At 52.0% G+C, this 17556-nt stretch overlaps 2 protein-coding genes across 4 annotated transcripts in view; both read left to right on the plus strand.

Moving 5' to 3' along the window:
* Pik3r5 (phosphoinositide-3-kinase regulatory subunit 5) overlaps positions 1 to 9405 on the plus strand; it is a 62062-nt gene extending 52657 nt beyond the window's left edge. For both annotated transcript variants that reach the window (XM_028780199.1, XM_028780200.1), the window contains exons 7-19: positions 1786 to 1960; positions 2469 to 2622; positions 3626 to 3709; positions 3929 to 4631; positions 4733 to 4895; positions 5210 to 5335; positions 5799 to 5927; positions 6104 to 6197; positions 6440 to 6516; positions 6737 to 6830; positions 6908 to 6990; positions 7501 to 7613; positions 7729 to 9405. In XM_028780199.1, coding sequence (XP_028636032.1) covers positions 1786 to 1960; positions 2469 to 2622; positions 3626 to 3709; positions 3929 to 4631; positions 4733 to 4895; positions 5210 to 5335; positions 5799 to 5927; positions 6104 to 6197; positions 6440 to 6516; positions 6737 to 6830; positions 6908 to 6990; positions 7501 to 7613; positions 7729 to 7870 — 2137 coding nt within the window. In that variant the 3' untranslated portion in view covers positions 7871 to 9405. The remainder of the gene's footprint in view (positions 1 to 1785; positions 1961 to 2468; positions 2623 to 3625; positions 3710 to 3928; positions 4632 to 4732; positions 4896 to 5209; positions 5336 to 5798; positions 5928 to 6103; positions 6198 to 6439; positions 6517 to 6736; positions 6831 to 6907; positions 6991 to 7500; positions 7614 to 7728) is intronic.
* A 5141-nt stretch (positions 9406 to 14546) lies between these two features.
* The window catches only part of Pik3r6 (phosphoinositide-3-kinase regulatory subunit 6), a 52064-nt gene continuing 49054 nt past the window's right edge, over positions 14547 to 17556 (plus strand). The window contains exon 1 of one of the 2 annotated variants that reach the window (XM_028780201.1): positions 14547 to 14773. The gene's annotated coding sequence lies outside the window, so the exon portion shown is untranslated. The remainder of the gene's footprint in view (positions 14774 to 17556) is intronic. The other variant, XM_028780204.1, reaches the window with a different exon arrangement.

Below are 17556 nucleotides of genomic sequence, written 5' to 3' on the forward strand. Positions count from 1 at the left end.
GAAGAACAGTCAGTGCTCTTAACCACTGAACCATCTCCCTAGCCCCTCAGCACTATACTAAGGATCCTTGTATATGTGGATTCACTTAAGCCCCATATTAACCCTGTGAGAGAGGGCTCTCTCCAATAAGGATACTGAAGCACCAAGATATTCGGAAAGCTTAGCATTAGACATGTTCTCATCTTCATTGTCTGTAGCAGAGAAATCAAGGAGGCAGGGCCAGGGCTCAGTTAGCCTTGTCCTGCATACAGTGGGAATCAGCATATATCTGTGGCAGGAATGACCAAGGCTCAACCAGGCACTGTTCAAGATCCTGCCTTCTTTTAATTCTGAATAGGAAAATTAAAAATAATAATAATAATTTAGAAAGCCAGTCTCTCTGACAGATAGGGACTGTCCTGTCCTGATGCTCTGATCCGCTCTTCTCCCTCGAAGGCAGACACCTGCAGAGCCTGGCAGGAACTCTGCCTGCTCGGTGCCTCTTGGCCCCGGAGTTTGATACAATTTGGGACTGAGAGAGTAAGGGAGGTTTGGATCATTTCTGCTACAGCCCTGTGGGTCCTGAAACCCACAGTGTGGGGGTTAACACAGAGAAGTGAGAAGACTGCTTGTTGCCAACTGCCTCACATACCCCAGGTTCCAAGATTCTCTTAGTATTTGAATGTGCTTGAAAGTCTCCATAACAAAGACATTTGAACATTGACACCACAAGGGTCCCAGGGTCTCCTGCTGGGGGGTAGAGGTGGCCCAACACTTATTCCCCCAGCACCCTGATGGAAGCCTGATGCTTCTGCACTAGTTTAGAAAGATTCCCCCAGGAATGGAGGATGCAGTCCTGACTTGGGGCCAGATGTCAGTCATTCGGGCCTCTGTAAATGACAACCCATGCCAGGTCGCCCTGTCTCCCCTGAAAAATGATCAGTGAGCTTCAAGTTACCTTGACGAATAGTTGTCCTTCTGTGAGTAACCTGTATCCATTCAGATTTCTCATAGGAACAAGTGATTATGTAAAAGTCAAGGCAGCATCGGTAGATTAAGGGCAGAGAATTATGGGGCAGACTGGAGTACACCAAATGATTCTTGTCTTAATAGAAAACTTAAGGAGAAATTTATGGTGAAAAGTCAAGCTCAGGTTTTTGATGTTGTTTGTTTTTGAGGAAGACTCTCTTGCATTCCTAGCCAGCCTAGAAACTGCTGTGAAGACAAGGAAGACATTGAACTTCTACCTGCTTGCCTCCCGCTCCCAAGTGCTAGAATCATAGACGTGAACTATCACACCAGGTTTATGCGGGGATCAAAGATCAAACCCACAGCGTGTGCATGCTACATAATTACTAACTGAGCTAGGTCCCCAGCTCCTTAAGTTCAGTTTTTTGAAAACTACTTATTTTGTTTTTAATTATTTGTGTGTATGTATGGGGAGGTTAAGTACGGGTATGTGAGTACAGGTGCCTGCCATGGCCGAAGGTATCCTACCCTCTGGAGCTGGGTTACAGGTAGTTGTGAACCACCATGTGGATGCTTGGGGACTCAGGTTCTCTGCAGGAGCCATATATCTGATCAACTGCTGTCGAGCCTTCTGTCTAGCCCTTCAGGTTCAGTTCTGGAAAAGCCTTTGAAAGCTCTGCCTGAAAAACACCTCAGAATAATCATAAAATGGACTCCCAACATCCCAAGCCCTTTCTAGGAGGCTGCTGTCACTTGTGTTGGGAACTGCTCTGTGTGGAACTGAGCCCGCGGGCACAGAGGGTACAGAGGCACATGGTCTATACTCTGTGTCCCCAGCACTGTGCTGTTGCTGAACCCGGTAGAGGTACAGGCTGAGTTCCTTGCCGTGGCAGACAAGCTGAGCACACACGGACAGTCACCCCATGGTGCCTACACCACCCTGCTCCTGCATGCCTTCCAGGCCACCTTTGGGACTCACTGTGATCTTCTTAAACTGCACCACAAACTTCAGGTAAAGACCAGGGAGCCTAGGTCTATGAAGGAGCATTTTGCTACAGAGATCTGATGGCCTCCGTACCCCGAGTGTCACTGCTAGGCTGCTATGAAGACACTAGAATCTGGCCATGCCCTCCTGGGCTGGGTGTTGGTGTCTTTTGTCTTAGAAGAAGGCACCATGCCATTGGGACTGGGGATGGGATTTGGACAAAGGTCTTGTTTCTTTCCCTGGCTCTGTGACCAGTTAGCTGTGTCATGTGGACAACTCTTTACCTCTCTTCATGCATTGAGGGGTGTGAAATCCCTCCCACTCTGTAGTACACTCGCTCCCTGAGCTGCTTTTTTTTTTTATGATTGTTTTTTAAAATGAAAGTAGGAGGGAAGTGAGATACGGATGCTCAGCTCCTCATCTACCCAAGGGTCAGAGGGGTCAGGAGGCTGGGAGCCCTTGGTCTGGTACTGCAAACAGGCAGGTGGCCTGGCCACGGGCTGGGAACATACCTCGTCTCCTCCTGGACTTTCAGTCCAAGACTCTAGAAGAGCTCGAGGACATCTTCACGGAGACTACAGAAGCCCAGGAGCTGGCATCTGGCATTGGGGATGTAGCAGAGGCCCGCCAGTGGCTCCAGACCAAGCTGCAGGCAGTGGGAGAAAAAGCCGGCTTCCCTGGCATCTTAGGTAAGGCCTGAGGGAGAACAGCTCTGTCCACTTCCCCACCATCTATTCTGGCATGCAGAGTGTGCACACTAGCTGGCCTGGCAGCTCCATTTCACAGAGCCTTCCAGTGGCCAGGTTCCTCAGCATCTGTGTGTTCCCTGAGTCCCCAGGCAGAGTTCCTGAGGGTAGACACAAGGCTTGGTTGCCTTCACATTAGCAAGAGGAAGAGAGAGCTCACTGAGGGAGTGGAGTTACTCTCATTACTCTGGTACACGTTCCTGGACCCACTGACATCACAGTCACATCTTGCTCCAAAAGAAGTTAGAGATGCCCCCTGCCACTCTTACCACAGAGTCAGGTGGCATAACTTCTGAGCACCAGTTGGCAGCTTCAGGTACTGTTCCTCATACAACCTCTTAAGGAGCCTGGCATGGTGGCATGCACCTGTAATCTCAGCACTTGAGAGGCTAAGGCAGGAAGTTTGTGGGTTTGAGGCCAGCTAGATAGTGAGACCTTGTCTCAAAACAAACAGGCAAGCCAGAAAGTGGTAGCAGGCACCTTTAATCCCAGCACTTGGGAGACAGAGACAGGTAGATCTCCTAGCTCAAGGCCAGCCTGGTCTACAGAGCAAGTCCTAGGACAGCCAGGACAACACAAAGAAACTGCCTCAAAAAGCCAAAAAGCAAACTAAACCAAACCAAACCGAACCAAAAGCAAACGAACAAAAAGCACAAGACTTTTAAACTAGTGTTTCTATTTCTATTCTTTTCCTGATTGTCAGTAAAATGAGGGCTTAGAGGCTGTGACTTGGCCACGCCCACAGAGCTAGTACAGGGCCTGCCATCTACATGGTACTTTAAAGAAAGGCACAGTAGCTGGGAGTCAGGTATCCCAGCCCATCCAGTTCTGTGACTCCTACCTGTACTGCTCCAACTCTGGCCTCTTCTGTAAGGCCAGGAGACTGAGCTGGCCATTCTGCAAGGCCCTTTCCCAGTCCCCTCTTCTGTCCTTCCTGCTCCAACAGACACTGCAAGCCCTGGGAAACTCCACACGATCCCCATCCCTGTCGCCAGATGCTACACTTACAGCTGGAACCAGGACAGCTTTGGTAAGGGGCAGCTGATCCCAGACTCTAGCTGTCTGTTGTCTGGTCCCACATCTGTGAATGCTTTGCATTCCTGTGGGCTCTCTCCCTACATAGGCCATAGGTCTAGTGGGTGGGGGCACTATAGCCCTGAAACAAACACCTCCTACTCTTCCAGAGCCCATGACCCTCCGCAGGGGCTCAAAGGACACCAACCCAAACACTGCTTCTGTCTCCCTATAGACATCCTACAGGAAGTCCTTCTCAAGGAACAGGAGCTGCTGCAGTCAGGGATCCAGGGAGATGATGAAGAGGAGGAAGAGGAGGACCTGGAGATTGACAGGCACTGTGCTGAGAGGGACTCCCTTCTCTCCACCAGCTCCCTGGTGTCTCAGGACTCCACACTGTTGCTCACCTCCTCTCAGGCCTCAGGACCAGTGCTGTCCCGCCAGGTGCTGACCACCTTTGTCTCAGGCCTCTCGGATGGCATGGACAGTGGCTACATGGAAGACAGTGAGGAAAGCTCCTCAGAGTGGCCCAAGAAGCCCAGTGGCCAGCAACGCCAAGGTCACCGCAGGCCTGGGCAGAAGTTTAACAGATTCTATAAACTCTTAAAGAGCACCAGCCAGTTGGTCCTGAGGAGGGACTCTCGGAGCCTGGAGGGCAGTGCAGACCCAACCCTGCCTCTGCGGAGGGCAGGGAGCCTCTGCAGCCCCTTGGACTGTCCGGCTCAGCTCCCCTTCCGGGCTCAACGCTCACGGTCCCTACCCCAGCCCAAGCTCAGCACCCAACTACCCAGCTGGCTTCTGGCACCACCCTCACACCACCAGCGCCGCCGTCCCTTCCTCAGTGGGGACGAGGACCCCAAGGCTTCCACACTACGGGTTGTGGTCTTTGGCTCTGACCGGATTTCAGGGAAGGTGGCTCGGGCCTATAGCAAGCTCAGGTAAGGATGGGGACAGGGTGTGTCACTCTGCCTTGTCAGGACCGTGGTGCTGATAGAGTCCTGAAGTCACTGTGGGTTCACCATTCACCATCCCCTAACAGGAGGCTGGAGAACAGTCACCCGCTCCTCACACGGTTCTTCAAGCTTCAATTCTTCTATGTGCCTGTGAAGAGAAGCCATGGAACCAGCTCCAGTGCCAGCCCATCTTCTCTGAGCCAGGCATCGCCACTCCCTGCAGACTCCCTGAAGCACCCCAGCCCCACAGTATGTCCCAAACCTCTGGCCAAATGGAATTGGAAAGGGGAATAGATAAGATCGAGTTCTTGGTATTGGTAGATCATTCAGAACGATCTCCTGTGTCTGTAAGCACCTTCCCCGGCCTGGCCCTCATGTCCAGGTCCCCACCCTGTACTGGAGTATGACATTCTGCCATATGACAAAGACTGAATACCATCATATTTCTCTAGAGGCATAGAGAAGCTCAACTTGGGGTTTCGGATATAGTCCTGTGCTCTGTAGCTATCTTTGATAGGCTGGCTTTCTATGTGGCTGAGGATAATTCCTGCCCCTTACCACAGGACCTTGGCATGGCCCCATGGGAGGACAGTACCAATGACATCTCTCACTACCTCGGTATGCTTGACCCCTGGTACGAGCGTAATGTGTTGGGCCTCATGCATCTGCCTCCTGAAGTCCTCTGTCAGGTACGTGGACTCTGAGGTAGGAGTTGGAGCCCACTGGCTGCTGGTGTTCCACCTCACTTTGAGGATTCTGGCTTTGGGGAATCCATGAAGGGCCAGGACTGGCTTAGAAAGGGAGGGGCAGGATATGTGAGAAGCAAGATGAAGTCTGAGCCCAGGGTACCAGGGATGAGAGCTGGGGCCACTGTGGTAAAGGGCAGGCCAAGCCTCAGAAGGGTAAAAAGGACTTTAGGAGTCAGTTCCCTTTCTTACCTCCTGGCTTGTCTCCCAGGAGGCCTGTGTGAGGCAAAGTGGGGTGCGAAAGATACACTGGGCTCCCTGCCCAATACTCCCTCCAGATCCCCTCTCACTTTCTCTCTCCTTTATTCTTTCTCTGCCTCTCTGTGTGTCCTTACTTCCCTTCCTCCGATGGCTTCCTTTACTCGGCCACCTCTCCCATCTGACTTGGCTGTCCCATCTACCACAGCAGTCCCTGAAGGCAGAATCTCGGCCCCTGGAGGGCTCAGCCACCCAGCTGCCCATCCTGGCTGACATGTTACTCTACTACTGCCGCTTTGCGGCCCGCCCCGTGTTGCTGCAGGTTTACCAGACTGAGGTGAGGCATGCCACCGTCCTGTTTCTCCCACACTCCCTGGTTAGCTATGGCCATCATGGCCCGGTCCCAGCCTGTGGCCTGCTGGGCCTACAGCACTCCATCCTCACCCCTAGAAGTCCCTGTGCTGGTCCACGGCATCTGCACTGACGTACATGCTCTATTTATACCCCCTCCAGCTGACCTTCGTCACCGGGGAGAAGACCACGGAGATCTTCATCCAGTCCCTGGAGCTGGGTCACTCTGCGACCACTCGTGCTATCAAAGCTTCAGGTGGGCATGGAGGGGACCCTTACAGAGATGGGCAGGAGGTGGAGTCAGAAAGAAGAGGGAGCAAGAGGAGGCGGGGTCCTGTGGGGAGAGAGCAAGGCAAGGACTACTGGGAGTCAGAAGCGGGGTGCAGAAGGAGTTCTGGCTCTGGGAAGTTGGAACCCTGAGAAGCTGAGGCCAGAGGAGAGGGAGAGGTACCTAGGGAGGTGGGAACATTGGCCGAACAGTGTTTCTGTGTGGCACAGGTCCAGGTTGCAAGAGGCTGGGCATTGACGATGACCGGGAGGCCGTCCCTCTAACACTACAGATTATTTACAGCAAGGTAAGTGAGGCCAGTGCTGGGCCCCTTCCCAGCCGGGGCCTCCTGATCACCTCCTCCTCACCAGAGCTTGGGCCCAGAGCTGATGCTAGTATTCTCAGGCCCTCTAGTAGACTTCCAGACTTCCCTTGGTACCGAGAGGTGGCCCTTTAGCATCCGCATCCTCCCAAGGCATCAGGCTCTGGGGCTCTGAGCTGAAGGGTGTGGCCGTGCTGCCTTCCAGGGAGCCATCAGTGGGCGAAGCCGCTGGAGCAACCTGGAGAAGGTCTGTACCTCTGTTAACCTCAGCAAGGCCTGCCAGAAGCCGGAGGAGCTAGGTGAGTGGGCTGGCGAGGATGGCGGGAGATGTGGCAGGGGAGTCCCGAGCCTGGCCTGGGCTACCCTTGACTTCCAGATTCCAGCATGGAGGCGCTGACGCTAACCCTGACAGAAGTGGTGAAGAGGCAGAACCCTAAATCCAAAAAGGGCTTTAACCAGGTAAAGACTTGCTTCTCTCACGGCCCACCCACAGCCCTGGCAGGAGTGGGGCGTGGCTTGCATGCGAAGGTGGCCTTGTGTTGTGTGTAAGAGAGAGATAGAGAAAGGACTGCTGGGAAAGGAAAGGCACGTGAGGAGTGTGGTTGGAGGGGCGGGGGGTTATACCCAGGTGTGGAATGTGAGGATGTATGTGTGTGAGAAGGTTGTGTGGTTGTGTGGTGGTCATTCAGGGTCACTAGGTCTGAGTCAGTGTGGGTGCCACATCAGAGAACCCTGGGGTCTCTGAGTTGGAGCAGGCAGTGCATTGATTCCTCAAGACTCAGTAAGAGGCTGCGGAGGAGACAGGGCCTGGCATGGTTCTCATGATTCCTCCTTTGACTTGAAGGTTAGCTCTCAAGAACTGCCAGGCAGTCCTGTCCCGAACTCTCCCAGTTCCTATAGGGGCAGAAGCACCAGGGCTGGCAGACTATGGCCAGGGCTCCAGTGCCTGAACTAGGGCTTCCCTTCCAGATCAGTACATCCTCCATCAAAGTGGACAAGGTGCAGATCATCGGCTCCAGTTGCTGCCCCTTTGCTGTGTGTCTAGACCAGGATGAGAGAAAGATCCTGCAGAGTGTGATCAGGTGAGAATAGGGGCTCAGCTCTGCTAAGCAAAGGTGATCCCCAGGGAGGGGGGTGTTTCTTCTCTGAAACTCTGAAGCCTGCAGAGCCATGTTCTTACATCACCCTGTCCTATAGGTGTGAAGTGTCACCCTGCTACAAGCCAGAGAAGAGCAGCTTGCCACCCGAGAGGTCCTGCAGCCAACCAGCAGAGGCTGGGTCTGACCTGTGCTCCCTTCTCTGCCTTCCCATCATGACTTTCAGTGGGGCTCTGCCCTAGTGCAGCTAGGTATGAGGCTGGACAGGAAAGTGCACAGCTTCCCCTGGACCACTCTTCAGGGCAGCTGCTCTCTATGGAGAACTGAATTGCCCCGGGCTGTATCAGGATTCCTCTGTAGGCCCTGCCATGGGCCAGGGACGTGGCCAATGGTATCTGGAACCTCCAAGAGTGGATGCGGAATCAGGCATTGGAGAGAGAAGGGCCTGGGATGTCCAGTCTTACAACTGCCTCTGAGCAGAGGGAGAGGGATGGGTGAGAGGCCCCAAAGAAAGGTGTGAGGCTTGTCTATGGTTTAGGTCTCCTTTCCAAGCCCTGGGCTGAGGCCTATCTTTGGTTTGTCAAAGACTCAGGGTCCCTAACTAGAGATCAGCCTCTCTAAGGCACAGGTAGGAGAAAGATAGGTGAGATTTCTTTCCTGGCCTCAGACACCATCTCTCTATCCTACCACTACCATCATGAGCACACACACACACATACTCACACGCATGCACACACAGTTTTCTCTCTCAAGTTCCCTGGATCCCTTGAAAAACAGCACTAATATTTGGTCCATCGCTAGGACCTGGTACAGTTTCTCTCTTGAGCCCCTTGCTGGGTCTCAGATGCTGGGGGGAGACAGGACAGACTTAGTTCCTTTTTTGCTAAATGCCCAGAGGAAGTTAAGGCATTTCTTTGAGCCTCTGTTTCCTCAGTACTGAAGCAAAGGGGAAGTGGGTCCCCAAAGGGAGTGCCCTTGAATCTTGCCCAGTGCCTGGCTCCCAGCAGCTGTCCTGGAAAGAGAGCATCTTGCCCTCCACTGCCGATGCCCTGCCTATGCTCTTGAATACTCTCAGGATAGTCCTTGTTTGGTCTTGTCCCACCTATGGATGAGGCAGAACTCATGCAGGCTAAGCAGCAGTCAGGAAGGGCCACCTAGGTAAGGCTCCTCCTCCACTTCCCTAGCAGATCGGTTCTGGTTCACTCACTTCCTCTCAGCTGGAGGGCTGGTGTACATAGTGTACACCAGCTTCCATCCCCAAACGCTCCCTGGACAAGTTCTCAGAGGCGCAGAGGACAGACTGCTGAATATCTAATGCTGGAGACAGGGCATTCATGCATGGAACCCAATAGACCAAGAGCCTGAAGTTTAAACCCACCAGACTGGGGGGCTCGACAAGCTGACAAGATGTGGCTGGAGCGATAAGGTGGTGGGCTGGCTCGGGCCTTGGGCTGGCACGGGCAAGTGAGGAACCTTGGAAGCATAACAAGTTGCACACAGTATTTTTCCCATCCTGAGCCAAAGACACTGGCTTATAGAAGCCCAAGGACCTGAGCAGAGTGCTCCTGACTTGAGAGACTGGACAGAGCCACTATGTTGTCACCCTCCAATCCTAGCCTGCTGTGTATCTGCCAGGTTCCAGAGCAGTGTCCAGCCACGCATATCGGTACGCTTCAACCTGCCGTGTGAACATGCTGTTCTACCGTATGATCAACAGGATGTGAATCGATGAATGGGATATTAATATTATTATCAAATAAAATTGATTTATTGTATATTTGGCGACCTATAGTTATGTTGGAGCATGTCAGTGAATTGTTTGGAGTTTACATGAATCAATTCAGTGCTGGAGGGATAACTTAGCGGTCCTTGGTGCTCTTCCAGAGGACCTGGGTTCAGTTCTCTGTACCTACATAGGATGGCTCACAACTGCCTGTACTCTAGATCAAATCTGATGTCCTCTTCTGGCCTCTGAAATCATACACATGCATGCGCACACGCACACACACACACACACAAACAAACAAACAATAAAAGTAAATTTTAGCAGAAGTAAGGTTCTTAGGGATTGTATAGTTTACTTTTAATTTTCCACTCTATAGAATATATACTTGTGCTAAATATTCATTGAGGCTGCTCCATTTTGGCCTCATTATACACGCCGACTCCCAGAACAATAATAATAAAAAATCCTATACATCTCTACATTTCCCTGTATTATGTCACTTGAGAAACAAATGTATCTTGATGCTCCCATGGGCCTGAGGCTCCTGTCACTGACAAGAGATAGAGGACCTAAGCCCATCATATTAGGGAGAGCAAGAGAAGAGAGAATAGCTATACACACCTGAGGACTCCCTTTACACTTGGCACACAAGGGGGAAGAGGAGGTGTTGGACACTGGAGGGACTCCAGCATCCCAGAATAGCTGCGTTGGATGGAGGGGGAAGGCTCTGAGAAGGTGGCAACTTGGCATCAGTAGGCTGCTGTGCATGTCAGGAGCTCAGTAGGCTACAAGTGGGAGCAGTCATTCTTTCCCACGCAGCCACAGACACTATGTTCATCTAGTCTAAGCTGAGCTTGGTGTGGCGTGGTCGCAAGCAGTGAGCTGAGTCCAGGTCTGTCGGGCACCTTGGACCTGCATGATAAAGCAAGAGATGCGACATTGGCCACCTCACCACATGGGCAAGCTTCTCCCTACCCCTAAAAGGGGAGGCAGTTCTATTCTCAGGGGTGTTGTGGGGTGTCTGAGAGGAAGTATGTGTAAAAGGCATCATGCTTCTGAGACTATAGTCTAGGAAACCTGCCTGTCCCCTGGGGTGCTGTGAGGTGAAAGTCAGAGCTGTGGATAACTCTAGCCTGCTGAGTTAAATGGGGGCCTTAGAGCTTTCCTGGAAAGGGGACGTCCCCAGAAACAATGTCTGAGCCTCCTTTGTTGTTTGTAGGCAGCTGGGGCCTGAAACCAAGTGGCCTATTACCTCTCCAGCTGTCCCTGAGAACCAAATGGTGACTCCATTCGGCTAAGAGCTCCCAGGCAGGGATGCTCCCCACTCCCCTGCTTGCTCAAAGAGAGAGAGGAAGGGGGGTTCCATCTGGCTATCTTTACAGACAGGACACCCCAGGCACTGGTTAGGTTTTTGTCAATGTGACACAAACTAGAGTCATCTGGAGGCGGGAACCTCAACTGGGGAATTGTGTTCCGACGATTGTCCTGCAGGCATGCCTGCCGTATTGTCTTGATAAGTGGTTGATACAGGAGGGCCTGTCCCACTGTGGGCGGGCGCCGCCCCTGAGCAGGTGATCCTGCTCTATTGCCACCACTGGTCAGGGAAGCTAAATGACCATGGGTAGTGAGCCAGTGAGTAGCTTTCCTTTGTGCTTCTTGCCTCAACTGGTGTTTAAGTTAATATCCTGTCTTCCCTCTGTGATGGACTGTGATCTGGGAGCCATATGGTGAGATAAACTCTTTCTTCCACAGAGCTGGGTCTTAGCCAGTGTTTAACCACAGCAACAGAAAAACCCTGTGGACTGGAAGACATGCAGATCCTTGGAAAGAGGACTTCCTGTTTCTACGTGTCGGGGGGGGCAGGTAGATCGGCTCCCTCTTACCCCCACATTTCTGAATTTCTCCCTTCACCTAACTTTTTCAGTAAAGTCCGAGTACAGAAAGCCAGCTCTCCAGGGACAAAGTGTCCTCTGCCTCCTACCAGAGGTTTATCCATCCATAGAGTTTCTTCTGTGGTCTACCTGCAAGCACACTTGAGGCTCTGAATGCCACCTGGAAAGGTAGTTGTGGCCACAGCTGCCCCATGAACCCCTCTGAGGGACCAAAGAAGGTAGAAGAGGAAGGTTCATGCTCTTAGTTGTGGCCGCTAAAGTAGGCCACAGTGATCAGTGAGTGCCGGCTGGATTAAATCCACCTCAACCACGCTTACCTGGCCAGGTGTTCTCAACCCTCATGCTCCTGCTAGCATATGTGTGCCTCTTCTGACCCTGTGAGGTTGATATTATTATACCCATTCTACAGGTAGGGAAACTGAGACACGGGGGAGTTGAATAATGTACTTATGGTCCCTCAAGCCCAGATGCTAGCCTCCAAAAGTGTCATGCTTAACAAAGCTACGTGGTCATCTCAATACCTCACAAGTGGTAGGTAAACTATCTGATTGTATCTGAGGCTGGCTTTGTTGTGATGGAATTCAACAGGATAGCTCTTGTCTCATGATGAAAGGGACACTCTGTTCACCCTCAGGAATAACAGGAGCAGACCGGGGGAGGGGCCAAAGGAGGGAAAGCTTTGGTAGAGTAGGTTTTTCCTGCTCCAAGCAAGTCTGGGCTGCCTGAGCTTAGGGGCCGGTGGCCAAGAAGGAAGCCTGAGTGTAGCTTCAGGCCTCAGTGGGCGCCTGGATTCACATGTATGTACCAATATACAGACACACATACGCACTAGAAAACCTGTTAAAAGTTTGTGCATAATCCAGTTAGACAGCTTAGTGAATAAAGGTACTTGCAGCTGAGCCTGATGACCTGAGTTCAAGTCCCACCTGGCTTAACCTAGTCCCTCTGATGCCTTTGGAAGGGTAGAGGACAGGGTGTGGGCGGTTCAGGGTAGCCCTACCCCATCCAGTCACACCTCTGAGGGAACCGGCTGGGATGGTCTGGGAGCAGAGGTCTTCTCCGGGCAAAATAAGCAGGAGCTAGGATCCTCTGGAGAGCTGAGAAGCTGGGGTGCCTTTCCAACCAAGCTCTCCAACACCTCAGGGTGTAGATGAAAAGACTGAGCCCAAAGACAGCCAGAAGTATGTTAGCCGGAGTGTGTGTGTGTGTGTACTTGAACAGTCCCCTGAGGGTGCCGAGGGTGCCTTTGTTGTCATGAACTGCCCTGGGACCCTCTGTGCTGTTGCTGGGGAATTATTGTTCCCACTGGCAGGAGAAGTTGCTGGGAGATAGGTACGGAGGAGGTGGGTGTGGCTAGACAGCGGTTCTGGTTTACACCCTGGCTGGAGATGGGCGGGGCTGTGCACCTGCGCAGGTGCAGGGATAGGTCTTTCGTCACCGCCTCCTTCCTGCCCTGTCCTCCGTGTAAGGGATGGCTCTGGAGCTGTCTGCAGCCAGTCACCCAGTTGCCCGCTACATGTTACCACACCCACACCAGCTGCAGAAACGCTGCTGATAACAGCGGTGCGGCCACAGAGTAGAGGCTGGCTTGTGATTTCCGATTCAGTTAGGCCGAGGCTGATAAGTCGAGCTGCCCGTGGAGGCCACACTGGTTCATGCTCTGGGTTATCACGCACTGGGCTTATTCATTCCTCCCCCTCCCACCCCCTCCCACCCCCTCCCACCCCCCCCCCACCCCCGCCTGTCACTCGTGTGCTCACTTTCCACTTGCTTTACTGAATGAGCCAATCCTTGTCTTCACTTGGGTGGGGTGACTAAAATCTTGACTACTGTCCCAAAACTTACTGGGCAGGAGGCAGATGGGGGCAGGCAGGCAAATGGTCTCAGAATATCAGCGAAGAGGCGCTAGACAGAATTAAGCCCGGGCACATGGAAGAGTCGGGAAAGAAAGTAACGGGAAGGAGGCAGAGCCAAAGAAATGACGCTCATCCCTGGACTGTGTTTTTCTAATGTCTTTCTCTAAAAAAAAGAGGGTAAGACTAGAATCCAGGGAGAGCCTTACAAGGAAGTCAAATAAATAAAAACCAGTAATTCCATATCCCTAAAGTTGCAAGTGGAAGAAGCCCACGTTAAACAGGTTAAATCTTTAAAAGGTGGAGAAATGGTTGGATCACATAGATGAGCCGATTAGAAATAGAGTAGGCAGCAGGGTTTTGGGCATGGCTGGATCCAGGTGCTTCAATCACTGCATCACTATCGGTCTGCCTGCCACTCTCCAGACCCAGTTTACCGATAGGATGCGACCATAGAACCTATGACTTTTCAAAAGAGACCTAAAAATGTGTTGGAGATATCCTGTATGTTTGGTTTCAAGTTTGAGATAGAAGGGAAGGGAAGGAAGGAGGCAGAAGGAGAGGAGGTGAGGGAGGTGGAGCTTCCTCTCAGTACCCCAACTGTCCTTCCTTAGAGTTGACATTTGCCACCACTGACCACTGGTCCCTTCTTGACATTCCTGCACAGCTTTTCTTCTTGCCCCTTTGCCCTGTTTCCTAGTCTTCCTTGCCAAATGAAAGATGACCCAAGAAAAAGACTGGAAGGAGAATCCCATGGCCTGGATGAGTTTTGTCTGTTTAGAGACAGGCTAGCAATATGAAGCCCTGGCTGCTCTGGAACTGGATATGTAGACCAGGCTGTCCTTGAACTCACAGATATCCACCTGCCTCTGCCCCCCACCCACCACAAAGCGTCGGGATCAAAGGTGTGGACTGCCACACCTGGCAGCCTGGATAGTTAAGAACCTTCACTAGGCAGTGGAGAGGCTGCAATGAGGACCTACTCAGGGGGTGAGATTAAGGAAGCAGCTCAAGAACTGGCTTTGCCACAGCTCAGGACAAAGCCCACAGGCTGGGGGAGGCAGTGCTGAGTAGACTTGCTGTGGTTTAAGATGCAAATGTGGGGGCCAGGTGCTGGGATGACACTGGGTTCCTGTTCTAAGGTGACAGACAGAGATGCAGGTTTGGTGTGAAATAGTCTGGCCTGTGCATGTCAGGTGGGAGGAGCTTAGCGGACATCTGGTCCATGATGCCCAGTGTAGGATGGGACATAGTCGGGTGCTTGGACCTTTGGAAAGCCTAGGTTTCTGCTTCAGAACCTCATGAGCATGAGAGCGGAACCTTGTGGAAATGTCCATCCCTCCAGACAGATCAGTTGTGTTAGGTCAGAATAAGGAACCCCTGGGACAGTGAGTGACCACACCTACTTCTTTAAAAAAAAAAACCCTCAGCAGGATATGCCTGGGAGGGGCTTTGTAGGCCATGAGGAAGGGGAAGGGGAAGGAAGGGGAGGGACAGGACTGGCTGTGTGAGGAAGAGCTTTTTCTGCAGATCTAGAGTGGACAGTCCGGACTACAAGCTCTCGTTGGCTCCTTTGGGACATCTGGTCCTTGGGTTTGCTGGCCTCCTGGAGAATACCTCAGGAGCTCATTGGCTGGAGAATCTGGGGAGGTGGGCAACTGCGGTCCAGCTGAGGTAGGTTCTGGCTGGGGCAGAGTTGTCTAGGGAGGGAGTTGGGAGAGAAAGAGCTGATAACCAAGATGATAACCAAGGAGGAGGCTGGTGGATGGAGAGCCCTCAGGAGCCCTCGTATCAGAAGGCTAATTCCTGATGTGACAAGTAAGAGCAACTGTCAGCTGTTTCTGTTCAACCTATTTTCAAACGAGGAGAAGACCAAGATCCTGTGAGGAGACCTCTCTCAGTTTGCCCCTTGCTTGCTAGCAATGATAGGGCCAATGCCAACGCTGTGTAGATTCGATTCTCCCAGCACCTAGAGGTTGGCTGGGTAAGTGCTTTCATGCCTCCCTTGGGTCAGGAGCAGACCAAGGCTCAGCGCAGGGAAGTACATTGCAGACTAGACGAGCATGCAGGGAGAGAGATTCCTGGATCCCTGTCTATGCAGCTTTTGGGGCATCATCTGTCCATCTCTCTTCTGGGTATTTAGTGACTGTCATGGGTGACTGGTGTGGTGTGTGTGTGTGCATGCACTCATTCACACAGAGAGACAGGGCGGGGAGGGGTGTCTCTGCTCTTGAGATGTTGGCCTCCTGCTCCAGGGGCTGAGACAGGGCCTTGGGTGTCTGACAAAATAACAAGAAGGCACTAGATTTCTAGTGAGCTAGGACTAGGGAACTGATACAGGGAAGGTGAGGTGAGATCAGGATGAGGCTTCAGAGGTGAGGCTGGCCCAGGAGCACCCCTGGAGGAGAGAGCCCAGTGTACAAATCTCAGAGGCAGGACAGTGGATATATGATTGAGGATACAGGAACACAGAGCTAGGGACTTTGTGTGACAAAAGATGCAGACTTGTGAAGGACTCCAGTGTGGGAATGTCCTCATTCATTGATTTAGCTCCGGGCAGGTCTCATGTATCACTTGGCACAGTCCTACCCATCCTATGTGACAGGTGCTGCAATGGTGTCTCCTTTAAAGGTGAGGAGGGCTGGGGGGTATAGCTCAGTGGCAAAGCGCCATGCCTAGCATGCAAAAAGCACACAGGTTTTGTACTAAGTAGTAAGGGAGGAAAGGATGGAGGGAGAGAGAGAGGGAGGGAGGGAAGGAGGGAGAGAAGAAAGAAAGAAAGAAAGAAAGAAAGAAAGAAAGGAAGGAAGAAAGAAAGACACAAGCACAGTGATACAAGCCATTCAGACTTGCAATAGCCTCAGTGATAGGCTAGGGTTAGACCCCAGACAGTGTGGGCTAGGATACGGGGCCTCACCACCTGTCAGAGGCCTGCTGCAATGCCCACATCTGGCCATGATGCCTGAAAGGTACACAAAGGTCAGGCTTCAGTTCCTGTGGTCCCTCAGCATCCAGGACCCTCAGACTCTCTCCAGCTCCCTGGGAACAATGTTGCTGCCTTCACTGCTCTGTCCCACCCAGGTGTTTCCTTTCAGCCCAGGACAGACACCCCAAGGAAGTAGGCTCGAGGCCCTTTACAGAGCCAGCAAGGAGGCAAGGTCTTTATGAATCTTTAAAATCCTGATTGGCTCTGGGGGCTGAGGAGGGTTCCAGAAACTCAGAGCTCTGCCTCCCACTTCCACTTGCCCACTAATCACTTGCTATGGTTTGAAGATCTGCCCAACAGTCATAAGCTGTTGTTTAATTAAAAAAAAAAAGTTCTATTGTCTGTTAAGTGTGGTCTGCCCCTGAACTCTGGCAGTGAGAACAAACACTTTGGTGGGAAAGGCAGCCAGCCCAGGCTCCATGGAGAGGTGAGAGGTGGTGAACATGGGTGACAGAGGCTCTGCAGGCTATTTCCATCTCTGCCTCTCTGTCTCTCTGGGTGGAAGTGGTGACTGTAGGTCATAGGGAAATAGGAAGGCTACCTGCAAGGTCTCTGTTGTTGCTCCAGGGTTTGGTTTTGCAGGTCGAGCTATATCAGGCCAGATGTGCATACAGTTGTCCGTCTGTCTGGACAGCCGGGCACAGGGATGCAGTTGGAATGCGTGGAGCAAAGGGCAGGCTGTGAGGCCTAACCCTTTCAGAGCTCCTGCACTGATCCCAGCCCAGCAGCTCCGAGCTTCCTCCAGCGAGGCTGCTGACAGGACCACACAGCTACAAGGGGCCAGGGCTCTCATGTGCTCTTCCCACCTGTTACACTCAAGGCTGTGGCCTGCCCCACACACCTGTCCCAAGAGCTAATCCTTGCTAATATTCTGGACTTAAGGGAAAGCTCCCCGGGTCCCCAGTTCCTCCTCCCTTTTTTCTTTCCCTTGTTTATTTATTAACTTATTTAGTCTCTGATCTCATCTTTCTGTCAAAAATATTGAGGGGGTCTTTTGTTTAATTATATGTGTGTGTGTGTGTGTGTGTGTGTGTGAAGCAAACACCTGGATGGAGATCAGAGGACAACTTGTAGGAGTTGCTTCTCTCTTCCACCTGTGAGTCCTAAGGACCAGCCTCAGGTCATCAGACTTGGCTGCAAGCACCTTTACCCACAGAGTCATCTCGCTGGTCCCAAGAATGGCAAAGGATCTTTTGGTCTTTCTTACAAGTTAGTTTGTCACTTGAGGGTGCTGCATAGGCCATGAGACTCATGAGGGAGATAGAAAGAAAGAAAGAAAGAAAGAAAGAAAGAAAGAAAGAAAGAAAGAAAGAGAGAAAGAAAGAGGAGAGAGAGAGACAGAAAGAGACAGAGAGAGAGACAGAGAGAGACAGAGAGACAGAGAGAGAGAGAGAGAGAGAGAAGAAGAAGAAGAAGAAGGAAGAAGGAGGAGGAGGAGGAGGAGGAAGAAGAAGAAGAAGAAGAAGGAGGA

This window comes from Grammomys surdaster, unplaced genomic scaffold (assembly GCF_004785775.1).
Source record: "Grammomys surdaster isolate TR1022 unplaced genomic scaffold, NIH_TR_1.0 364, whole genome shotgun sequence".
Classification (NCBI taxonomy): Eukaryota; Metazoa; Chordata; class Mammalia; order Rodentia; family Muridae; genus Grammomys; species Grammomys surdaster.